At 43.3% G+C, this 12719-nt stretch overlaps 1 protein-coding gene across 1 annotated transcript in view; it reads left to right on the top strand.

The window, feature by feature from the left end:
- Positions 1 to 12719, top strand: part of ripor2 (RHO family interacting cell polarization regulator 2) — a 37302-nt gene that overhangs the window by 11889 nt on the left and 12694 nt on the right. The window contains exons 3-6 of the mRNA XM_077591306.1: positions 10736 to 10897; positions 11003 to 11081; positions 11191 to 11214; positions 11411 to 11464. Of these exons, the coding sequence (XP_077447432.1) occupies positions 10736 to 10897; positions 11003 to 11081; positions 11191 to 11214; positions 11411 to 11464 (319 nt within the window). The remainder of the gene's footprint in view (positions 1 to 10735; positions 10898 to 11002; positions 11082 to 11190; positions 11215 to 11410; positions 11465 to 12719) is intronic.

Here is a 12719-nt window from a genome sequence, read left to right as displayed (position 1 = left end):
GTAAGGACGGGCATTTTACACTCATTGACAGTGATACATTTCCGATGAGAGAAAAGACTGCATTCCTAGGAAACGGATCACTGCGATTCCATCACATTATTGGTAATAATGGTTGGATTCATTTTTGAGTGTATTCATTTATCATTTTGAAAGTCCTACAAAGCAACAACAATAAAAAAAAATCAAGCATATCACCAAAATGAACAAAAGATTGTTTTGTACGACATGAGATCCAAAAGCAACTATTTTACTTTGGGATGTGCTTTTCATACGAGTTAATATATTACCAGGGTATTGGATCGGTACTTGTTATCAACAGGGCCTCGAAATCAGGTGACAGGGGGGCAAAAATATGTGATTGGGCCAAACCCAAGCGATACAGGCTCCAGGAAGTCAATTTGCGATATGCTACGATAAAACTATAAGGAGAAAAAAATAGTTATTTCTGAATGGAAAAATAAACAATCTTTGTTTTTTACACTCTAGTGGACAATCTGTCCAAAAACACAGACTAGGAGAGTATTTCTCAAAAGCCTTCAATATTACCATGTAAGTTACTATTAGAATAACCCAATTTTCATGCTTATGTATGAATTTTGCAGCCTTGCCTCGGTGCCATCGTTCCCTTTTAGGTCACGGTCATCTCCTGTCTCCCGCCCCCATCCCCTACCCCCCATCCTGGCGCTCATTTCCGCTTTAGCTGACATTTCCTTAAGCGGTGACGAGCGACGCCCCGAACGAGTGGTAACGCGGCGACGGCACTCGCCGATCCGTCCACGGCGCTCAGAATGTAGGCCAGCCTTTAGGGGGGTCACTGTGAAAAATGAATTGTATTCTTATATTTAATCTTGCACACTTTTGCACTCTGATGTATTAGAAGTCACTAGAATAGAATTTATCTACACCTATTGGTTCAAATGTGCACTACACCATTTTATCCTCCACCTCCTTCATTTGTATTAACGCCTCCCATTTTTATGACTTGTCTTATCTCTATTAAAAACACCGTTGAAGCAGGTTTAGGGCGGGAAATAGCTTGGAGAGGCCTGGAGAGTAGTCACATTCTCCGGCATCTGAGTTCTTGCTTGACCCCCGCCTCTGCAGACGCGGCCTTGAATTTCATTCTTTCTGTCTCAATGTGTGCTCTTGTGTTCGAGTTTATTTAAGTGTTGGCAAGTAGCCCCAACATTCTGGTGCCCGAAACCCGGGAAGATTCGCATCTTGATTTTGGATCGCGAAAAATCAATCCAAAAATCTGACGTCAGCTGTTTCCCCATTGAGGAGAAGGGTGATCGATTCTCCGCTGTCCAGAAGAAGGAAGCGAATCCATCCCACCGGACGCAGAGCGCACCTGAGCGGTAAGGCACTTTTAAAATTAATTTGTAGAATCCAACCCACGAAGGCCCCGTTTCTCTTCGAGGAAGTGAAATGTTTCATTCGTAAAAAAAAGAAAAGTTGCGTATACTCTTCTCTGTGTGTCGGAGATTCTTCTTTCTGTGTGTCGGAAAGACATTTTTCTGTTTGTCGGAATTATGTAATAGTATACAGCACGATAAAAGGCTGTGTGTCGGCCGATCTGCCTGATCAGCAGACAAAGGGGAAGGTAGGGGCCCCCCCCGCCAAGGGACTTCGAGGGTTGTGTTAAAAATATAGAAGAAAAATATTGTTATACTGTGCCAAGAGAATGAAAGAGCTCAATATAAAGAAAAAATATATAGAATAATAACTATAAAACTTGCAAGTAATCTTCATAAGGAGAAATTCAAACCAGAGCACTAGTGACACGCTCGTAAATCACAACTTTGCCGCGCAAAACAAGAGTCTAAACGACTACTTAGGTGGATAAATAAGATAGTTAATTAAACGGGACGTCCCTAAAGAAGGTGAGTAAACACCGGCATAAATAAAAAGTCATAAATGCGTTACGGGAATAGCAGAATTTGCAAATATAATTATTTTTAAGAAAAATAAAAAATCTTCAAACAAAAGAAAAGTTTCCAAAATGGGATTGAAAAGCAGCAAAGAAGTCCCAACCGACATGAAGTTTATGCTTAAACATTTTCCTGATAATTGCACTTATATGGAAAAATGGAGGAAGAATAAAGAGTGGGATGGGAGACTTTTGGAAGAGCCATTACAGGCCATAAAGCGGAAACTGCAAGTGGAGAAAGCTGTTGAAAGTGGAAAAAAGGAGAAGATATGTAGAGAGCTTGAAGATATTCAGGTTTGGATCGTCCAGGCCCAATTAAGACATAAGAAAAAGATTATTAAGAAAATTAAACAAGTTGAACAAAAAACAAGTATGACAGCTTTGATTGATATTAGACCTCATGAAGAAACACTGGCCCCCTCCTCAGCCCCCCGCTCCGGCGACAGACCGTACCAGGCTCCTTTCACTACAAGCCAAGAGCACAATGCGGGAGGGGGACCTCCAATGCACACACAAGAACAACATCTCAAGTTACAAAATGTCTCTTGCATACCACACGATGAAGTAAGGAGGGGTGAGCCAGAGCCCACAGATGCCCCTGCAGGACCAGCAGGAGTCATCAAAATGCAGACGAGAGCACAAAAAGAAAAAAGGGGGGGGCAACAACTCTATCCTTCCTTGATAGCATTTGAAGGACCTCACGCTGACCCACAGCCATGGGCACCACCAAGCCAAATGTACCCCATGGTTGAAGTTGCAAATCCACACTTTCAAGTGAACGGAGATCGCGATCAAACCATTCTCGTCCACCGTCCATGGACCGAGTCCGAATGCACCGAAGCATGCAAAGGACTGGGAGACCCAATAAAGAACCCAATTGAATGGACCAATAATTTTGAACAGCTGAGACAAAGTTTCCACCTGAATGGAGCTGAGACAAGAAAGGCATTCACCTTGAGTCTGGGACACAACTGGGCCAGAGTAAGAGGAAACTTCGACGAGAGAAACAACCAAGGAAAAATCCACCCCCATGATTCAGAATACCTAACGCAGCTAGTGGAAAGAGTCCTGACCCGAGTTCGAGACACGTGGCGCCCTACACCATGTTATGACAAAATCAGAGCCACAACACAGGAACAAGGAGAAGGAATTCATAAATTTAGAGCAAGATTTGAAGAAGTGTTCAAAATCCACAGTGGGATAACAGAAGACCAAAATGAGCAAGGAGCGTACCAAGCCCAATTGAGACAAGGGTTCCTGGAAGGGCTCCAGCCCCAAATCAAAGGGTTCGTGCAGAAATACTGTGTCACATACCGAACCATGCCAATGAATCAATTAATGGAGTGGGCGATTCATGCCGAGGAGAGACACCGCCAAAAACAGGTAAGCTCCGGAGTTAATACTCTTACCCAAGCCATGGCCTCATTGGTGAACCAAGAGTCATCAGAAATATTCTACCAACGAGGACGTGGAAGAGGAAGAGGCCGAGGAAGAGGCCGAGGAAGACACGGCCCACCAAGAAAAGCAAACCCAGATGACAAGTGTTACAATTGTGGACAGAGAGGACACTTTGCTCGAGACTGCAAAAATCCACCAACGTGGAACCAGAGACCCCCACCGTTCAACCCTGAAAATCAATATCAAGAATGACGCCAGAAGAAAGAGAAATGGAAGCCTAACACGGAAGAGGAAACTGAAGAAAGCGATGGGGAGGACGAAGAAACCCCCTGCTCGCCAGTAGAAGTGTTAGACTTAACCGAAATCATGTCCACCCTCTGGGACAGAGACAGCAAACCATACTACACCTTGCTGGTGGGACAAAGTCAAACACCAGTAAGATTCTTATGCGACACTGGAGCAGATAAATCAGTCATCAAAGACAAAGTGCCAGGATTGGTACCAGGAAAGGAATGGATCACTGTGATAGGAGCAGGAGGACACATGGAGCTGTTGAAGAAGTCGAAGAAAACAAAAATAACAGATGAAAATGGACGAGATCATGAAGCAAAGTTCGTCCTAAGTAAGAACTGTCCTGTGAACCTCCTGGGAAGAGATCTACTCCGTAAACTGGGAATCAGCCTTATCCCCACGGATGATGGTATGAAACCAGTACACAGGTGGGAAGAAGCGGAAATCCAAGTAGTCGAAGATCAAGAGGAACCTTATACGTTCTACTCCCTAGATTTAGCAACACAAGGGCCCTCATCTGTAATCCGGCATTTAAAATCCAAAGTCGAAAATGTAAATGGCCAAACACAAACCCACTGGCCACTACACATCACCATGAAGTTTGGGAAAGCCAGACCGGAATTTGTTAAACAGTTTGAGCGACTGGGACCCCAACTAGTTCGACTGCAGTACTTGTACTCCACGACAGAGGGGGATGCGGCCACCTCAGTGGACTTGCCGCCTCAAGCGGAAAAACTGCTACAGTTTGGGATAACACCCCATGTGTCCATAAAGAGAAAACCACACAGGTCCTGGAAAGACCTAGGACACATGGTGCAATTCTTGGAGACCAGAAGCGAGGAGTCGTGGTCACATCAGACTCCCACAGTCAGCGTACTGACAAACACCCCATATGGAACAGTGACAAGACATAAGCTGAAGTGGATGACTCAAGCAAGTCCGAAAACGCATTTGACTGCATGACAAGACTACATACTGCTACAAGCTGAAGACTTCCCTACAGTACCGAGTTCACTGTGGTCCAAATCAAAAGCAGACGTAGGAAAAATGACCACAGCAAAGGAAGTAAGAATTGAGCCCAAGACATCATTTCGACCACGAGCCAAACAATACGCCCTTAAACCAGATGCTATAGATGGCATCCGACCAGTAATTAAAGAAATGCTCGAAGCAGGCATTCTAATTGAAAGTCCATCAAGCGAATGTAACACGCCTATCTTTCCCGTGAAGAAAACAGAGACAGGAACGTGGAGATTGGTCCAGGACCTAAGACGGGTCAACGAAGCAGTGAGATCCAGAGCACCCTGTGTACCAGACCCACATAAACTGTTGAACGAGTTAAAACCACATCAGAAATTCTTTACAGTAATTGATCTAAGTAATGCATTTTTCTCTATTCCATTACACAAAACAGCCCAAGACTGGTTTGGTTTCACGTTCGAAGGAACCAAATACACATACACAAGGCTGCCACAGGGGTTCTGTGACAGCCCCACAATATTCTCACAAGAGATCGCAGCATGTATAAATCAGCATGAACATAAAGACACCACACAGATCTTAGTATATGTAGACGACATACTGATAGCCAGTCCCACAGAAGAGGAAAACAAAGAAGAAGCGATCAGATTATTCAAACATCTGGAGCAAACTGGGAACAAAGCGTCGCTGAAGAAACTGCAGTACTGTCAGGAGTCAGTCACCTTCCTGGGACACCGAGTCTCACAGAAAGGAAGGGAACTAACGGATGGAAGACGAGAAGCCATCCAGCAATGTCCGAAACCGCAGACGAAAAAACAAATGATGGCCTTCTTAGGCCTAACTAACTACTGCAGGAGTTGGATTCCAAACTATGCAGAACTAACTCAACCACTGCTAGACATGATCTATGCTACTGAGATGACAATGAGAGACCCAGTAACATGGACTGAAGAAGGAAACCGAACATTCATGGAAGTGAAGCAACAAATCCTGGAATCAGGAGTCCTAGCGCTTCCTGACTATGAAAAAACATTCACCCAAACAGTGACTTGCAAAGGAACGTTCATGACATCAGTGTTACTACAACCACATGGAACAAAGATGAAACCAGTAGCGTTCTACTCAAAACGACTGGACCCAGTTGCAGCTGCTCTACCTCCGTGTGTACGAGCAGTGTGCGCAGCAGCATTAGCCGTCCAGATGACAGCTGAACTTGTACTGTTCCATCCACTCACACTCCAAGTCCCCCATGAAGTGGATCTACTGATAACACAAACCAAAATGTCATTCCTGTCACCAGCAAGACACCTGGCCATAACAGCCACATTGTTATCGCAACCCCATCTCACCATTAAGCGATGCAATACCTTGAACCCAGCAACGTTAATACCAACTGAAGAAGACGGAGATCCACACCAATGTGATGAAAGAACCAGCGAAAGCTGCAAACCAAGACCAGATCTCAAAGATACTCCTATTCCAGACAGCACTTATGTATACGTAGATGGATCAGCATCCAAATCAGAACAAGGAAGAAATCAAGTAGGATTCGCAGTCGTCACAGACAACAAAGTCTTATGTGCAGAAAAATTGCCATCTAATCTATCAGCTCAAGCTGCAGAAATTATAGCATTGACAAAGGCATGCAAATTGTTTAAAGGTAAGAAGGTCACCATTTATACAGACAGCCAATATGCACACTCCACTCTACATGTATTTGCCGCACAATGGAATAGAAGAGGGATGAAAACATCCACAGGCAAATCAGTAGAACATGCCGAACTGCTGAAACAATTACTTAATGCAGTACTACTTCCAAGCCACATAGCTGTATGCAAATGTAAGGCACATACTAACAGCAGCGACAGAATTAGTAGAGGAAATGCTAGAGCAGATACAGCAGCTAAAGGAGCAGCACAAACACTTACTGCACAGTATACACAACAACAACAACAAAATGAGTCAATCCCAAAAACAGTATTGATTGATATGCAAAACATTGCACCACAGAAAGAAAAAGATGCATGGATACTTAAAGGCGCAGAACAGTCTGCAGACGGCCTATATACAACAAAAGGCCTACCATGCTTACCAAAGAATTTATTCCAAATGGTAGCAAAATTGAGCCATGGAAAGTCTCATGTCTCAACAGGGGGAATGATTAATATGGTACAGCGTGTGTTTTATGTGCCAACAGGTCTAAATACCTACTTTAAAAATTTTTGTAAGAACTGTTTAATTTGTTGCAGACATAATGTGCAAGGTAACCTCAGGCCCAAACGAGGCCAATGCCCAAAAGGTACCTACCCATTTGAAATTATACATATGGATTTCATTGAATTATCCAGAAGCAACCAATATAAATACTGTTTAGTCTTGATTGACTCATTCTCAAAATGGACTGAAATAGTCCCTTCAAAATCACCAGACGCATTGACGGTGGCTAAAGCCATCTGTAAACACATAATCCCAGAACATGGGATCCCCAGAATCATCTGGAGTGACAATGGAGCTCATTTTGTAAACAGCATAGTACAACACATGGCAAAACACCTAGGAATAAGTTTAAAAAACCACTGCTCGTACCATCCGCAAAGTGCGGGACTGGTAGAGAGAACGAATGGTACAATAAAACTAAGGCTTAAGAAAACCATGGAAGAGACAAAAAAGCCATGGCCAGAATGCCTATCACTGGTCAAAACATATATGAGAATAGTACCAACTAGCTCAGGATTAACACCTTTTGAGATAGTTCATGGAAGACCATTTCAACTTCCCCTATGGGAAGGTGAACCATGGCAAGAGACTAAGGGCGAGGCAGATCCACTCACAGAGTGGATGGTAAAAATGTTTAGAGAAAAACTTGTCCAAAATACATGTAAGCTGCCGCTATCCCCTTTGTCTCCCTTGCAGGAGGTGGTGAAGCCTGGTGACCAGATCCTGATTCGAGTCATAAAAAGGAAGTCCTGGTCCTCGCCACGTTGGGAAGGCCCATTCGTGGTTCAACTCACCACCCCCACAGCAGTAAAGATTGCTGAGAGGTCGACGTGGATTCACCAATCCCAAGTCAAAGTTGTTCGAGAAATCGGTGACTCTGAGTAGACTGGAAGTCGGACGGTGCCAAAACCCTTGTTCGTGAAAAACTCATCTGACGTCTGCTCACCTGCCACGAGCACCCCTCACCTAACCTTGACCTCTCATAGTCTTTGCACCCTCACACAGAAGCCAAAATGAAAGCTGTTGCCACCCTCATCACAGTGACTGTACTGTCAGTGACAGCCTGGGTGTGGCTGAATGCCCCGCCCCCAGAGATTCGAGTTGAAAAACGAGACAATGCTGTGATCCTGTCACAGAGGAGAGTGAAGTGGTATGAAAAGAACAATCCAAAGAACCACTACGAAGAAAATATGTGGTATAATTTCATGGTATTTCAGAAAAAACTAACTGGTGTGAAAGAAAGTTGTTATGTGTGTAGTCGTATGCCCTATTCCACAGGTACCCCACCAGTGTATCCCAAGCCGATTGACCCCTATGCCTATAACACCTACACACCTCTATGGTATCCCGACATCCTGAGATCACGGTACCTGTGGAATGTAATTAGATCTGTAGTTCCCAAAATTGATGCCACTGTACCACCTTTAACAGGTAGAAAATTCACAAGGTTATTGAACTATGATTGGACAAATCTAGCTATGTTAAACAACGTCCCATTCCCACGCGATTTTAAGGCTGTGTGTTTCGCTAGTAACATGGCATTATGGGGCAACTCTAGACCGGTAGGAGAAGTCCCCATGAAATACTGTAGTGAGGTACTTACTCCGTGCACACGAGACACCACTAACAAAGCCAGGTTCAATGCCACAGGAGCACCCCTGGGTGCCACCTGCAGGGACTATTACACTGTCCCCGATGTGATGGGCACTGATCCTCAAGATGATGGGTATTGGATGTGTGGATATACGGTGTATTTGGGTTTGCCCACAGCATGGAAAGGTCGTTGTGCAATGGTGCAGATGGTCCAAGATGCATTCATTTTAAGGGGAGTGAAAATACCAGTAAGAAATAAGAGATCAACACCAGTGCAATTCAAACCACATGATTCAATTTGGGGCAGTGATGTTCCTGATGATCATAAATTATGGTCCACCCCCCAAAAAATCATATTGTCACTACTTCCCCAGCTTGGAGTGGGTAAACTTATGCTCCGTGTAGAGACATTGAATTATCGCATGGGACTGTTCATTAACCAAACAGTCAAGGCCCTACAAGGTATAGCAGATGAATTGAAAGCCCTTAGAGAAATGGAGTTGCAAGACCGAATGGTCCTAGATTTGATAACAGCTAAGGATGGAGGTGTGTGTGCCATAGTTGGAGAACACTGTTGCACCTTCATCCCAGATGAAACCGGTGACGAAGGTAACATAACTCGTGCCATAGCTGAAATGAAAGCCCTAGCCAACACCATGGCCCAGGATCACTCAGCCGTAGGTGCATCACTGTGGTCGTGGTTCACAACCGGATCATGGTTCCATATTCTGATTAAATTTGCAACTCCCTTTCTTGCGGTTTTACTACTATTCTGTATTTTCTTAATGTGTGTAATCCCTTGTATGAAAGCTATGATTCAAAAATCTATCCAGCACACGCTGGTAGCTTACAGTGACATACAGTACCACAGCATGACAAACCATGCTGGAGATTCTTGCACTCCTCCAAAGTGTGACGAATCCCAGAATGTTGAGTCCTCTGGGTAAATGTACTTGTCTTGACTTAAAAATTGTGTTCGCTCATTAAGAGGGACGTAGAGGAATTTTTTCTCAAGTACCGCTGAGTAAACTTGAGTTTTCGCCTCTGCCTTGACAAGTGACTTTGTTATTTTCCATACCCTATGAATAGTAACTGATGATGATATTTGCATTCTAAAACCTGAAAAGGAGGGATACAAATTGATGTTTAAAGAAATTTATTTTAGTTACTTCAGGGGGGAAATGTGAAAAATGAATTGTATTCTTATATTTAATCTTGCACACTTTTGCACTCTGATGTATTAGAAGTCACTAGAATAGAATTTATCTACACCTATTGGTTCAAATGTGCACTACACCATTTTATCCTCCACCTCCTTCATTTGTATTAACGCCTCCCATTTTTATGACTTGTCTTATCTCTATTAAAAACACCGTTGAAGCAGGTTTAGGGCGGGAAATAGCTTGGAGAGGCCTGGAGAGTAGTCACATTCTCCGGCATCTGAGTTCTTGCTTGACCCCCGCCTCTGCAGACGCGGCCTTGAATTTCATTCTTTCTGTCTCAATGTGTGCTCTTGTGTTCGAGTTTATTTAAGTGTTGGCAAGTAGCCCCAACAGTCACGCACGCTTGGCCTGTGGATCTCCACGCAAACGCCATACTTCACATTCTGCACATGGCTAGACACGCGGGTAGTCACACGCTTGTGTGCTTAATAATGTACAACAGCTTTTCTTTTAACGGAAGTGAAACATCAATTATTTGCCGTGTTTTATATTACTAGAATATGGGAGGCGGAGGCGGAGCTACATTGTTGTTGTTTGCGGCAACCACATTTTCAAGATGTTTTCCCGAAAAAAATAACATATCGTATATACTATTCTTTTTCTACCCCATTATAATGCAAATGATTTAATTTTAAGTTCTATAAATGTGTTAAAGTTCAATGTAAATTAGGAACATTTGGAATTTGTAATATTGATGCAATAGCGACAGACATGTCCTTGCTACTAATATCTGCAATGGCCCACCTAATATTCGACTTTAGTAGATATATGCTCAAAATAAACAATTGGTACCAAAACATCCACAATCCCCAAGTTTATATTGCACTTCAGTACATATATAAAATCAACACCTATCAATTTAGTGAGGAAAACTACAATTTGGGGGTTTAGAGTATCTATATTCTGTATTTCAAAACCCTTAAAAAATACAGACATATACTTGTTACCAACATATCCAACATTATATTAAACTTGAATATATTTAAGAGGCTTGAAATGAACACATTAGAAGTTATGAAGGGAAAAAATTTGGGGGATCAGACATTGATTGGATTGAAAACTGTTGACGAAATAAGTGAACGTGTGTTTGTGTTGCATTTAGGTGCAACTCGTTCATGGGCAACTCGGTGCCGCAGAAGAAAGCGGCGTCTAAAACCAAGAAACCCCATCTGTCCGGCCACAAGGGCGGCGCTGGCGCTGCCTCAAGAGAACCTCAACCTGGAAGACTGGAAGATGTTTACACGTCTCTTAAACGAGGCCTGGAGTGAGTTAGCGCAAAATTGCCGATTGAAATTTAAAACGAGACTAGCATTAAGTAAACATAATTGGGTGCCATTGTCAAAATCGCTACCTAACGTGTCTTTGATAGGGAATATCTGGAGGTCCACCAGACCGAGTTGGACAAGCTAACGTTGCTCATGAAGGACATGAAGAGGAACTCGCGGCTGGTGAGTCAAAAATCTCGACAAGATGGTCGCCGGTGGTGACTCAATGGCAGAAGACCATAATAATAATAATAGAGAGTGTAGTCATGGTGTTGTGTTTGTGTCTTTGCAGGGCGTGCTCTATGATCTTGACAAGGTGAGTGAAGACAGGAAACGAAATCCTGGCGTCAAAAATCGCTATTTGAAGTGTATATATGCATAAGTGCTAATTTTGTCAAATGACATGTATTTAACTGGGAGTTGAAATACTTATTTGATGTTTTAACAGTTAGCCGATGAGTAAGTCAGGGTTTCAGGCTTTATTTTAATTTTTTTTTTGTATTTTTTTGCAGCAAATCAAAGCCATCGAGAGGTACATGAGACGACTGGAGTTTCACATGAGCAAGGTAACGAGCAGCATTTTTTGATGTGTAATGGTTTAGGTTAGTTAGTTTTGATCTAAATAAGGAATGACCTATCAATGATATCCTACTTTTTTTCTGATTATACATTTAATGTTAACCTTACGAGATTTCTGAAGAGAAACTGGGCCACCGATTCCTTTCGGTTGCCAGGTTTTCTTTTGTCCTCTTTTTTTTTTTTTTGCTTTGGGCCGCGCGTTCATCATCTTCAAGGTCGCGCAACTTCCTTATTGTCACGCGCTCGATGTTGCCTCTCGGCCTATCAGACGTGACGGCGACTCGCTCGTGCTGTTCCGGGGTTGCCATGGCTACCGGCAGGCCGGCTTTTGAACGGGAGGCATCTAAGCGGGGGCGTGCGCTTTTAATTCGCTCGCTCGCTCGCACCCCGCCGGCCAACGGTAGGGAGAGAAAAGGAGAATTTGAAAAAGAGGCGGTTGGGGGAAACCAAGTGCGTGTGGTCACGAGGGGTTAAAACAAACACTGAGGGGCTTTGTGAAGACCGCCAATGAATCGTCCTCTGTTCTCGCGCCGCGAAAAATAGAAACGTAACGACTCACATCACAAGGTCAACAAAAAGTTTTCATAAAGACCAAAACAGGAACCTGGGAAGAGTCATATTTAACAAAAAAAACACTTAAAATGGGAGAAATGGTTTTATATATACATTGTAAAATGGCGTTTTTTACTGGATAATACTGTTTTAACCCCTCATGGGACACTCATTGGCTGCCATTGACTTGCGCTAGGCGTCCGTTGAATCAAATGCTAATGTCCAATTTTTCTTCCACCTGCCATGAGATATGACATCAACAGCCAATCGGCACCTTACTGTGCGTTTTATGTTAATATCAGCAATGAGAGATTCAAGTGCAGCTGCTACACGGCCCCCCGAGACTAAACGCGAACGCGTGTTTGCTTTGACTGTAGATTTTTTTTCTTCTCTCAACTGAAATGCCAGGTTGCGCTAATTCTCACTCGTTTTGACTTCATCTTAGGGGGACATATGCCCACATGAATGTGCAAAACGCCAGTTTTAATCCTTAATGCATGCATTTTTTTTTGTATTTAACCCAGGGGTAGGGAACCTATGGCTCGGGAGCCACATGTGGCTCTTTTGATGGGTGCATCTGGCTCTTCGCTAACCTGTGAGCTAAAATATGGAAATCGCTGGTGACAGAACTGAGATATTACATTTAGAACTGCTTTAATCTTCTTCTTTTTTTGCTTTAATCTTCATTTT

Source organism: Stigmatopora argus, chromosome 21 (assembly GCF_051989625.1).
Source record: "Stigmatopora argus isolate UIUO_Sarg chromosome 21, RoL_Sarg_1.0, whole genome shotgun sequence".
Lineage (NCBI taxonomy): Eukaryota > Metazoa > Chordata > Actinopteri > Syngnathiformes > Syngnathidae > Stigmatopora > Stigmatopora argus.
Note: the sequence above shows the minus strand (reverse complement) of the source record. Positions and strands in the feature narration are given on the sequence as shown.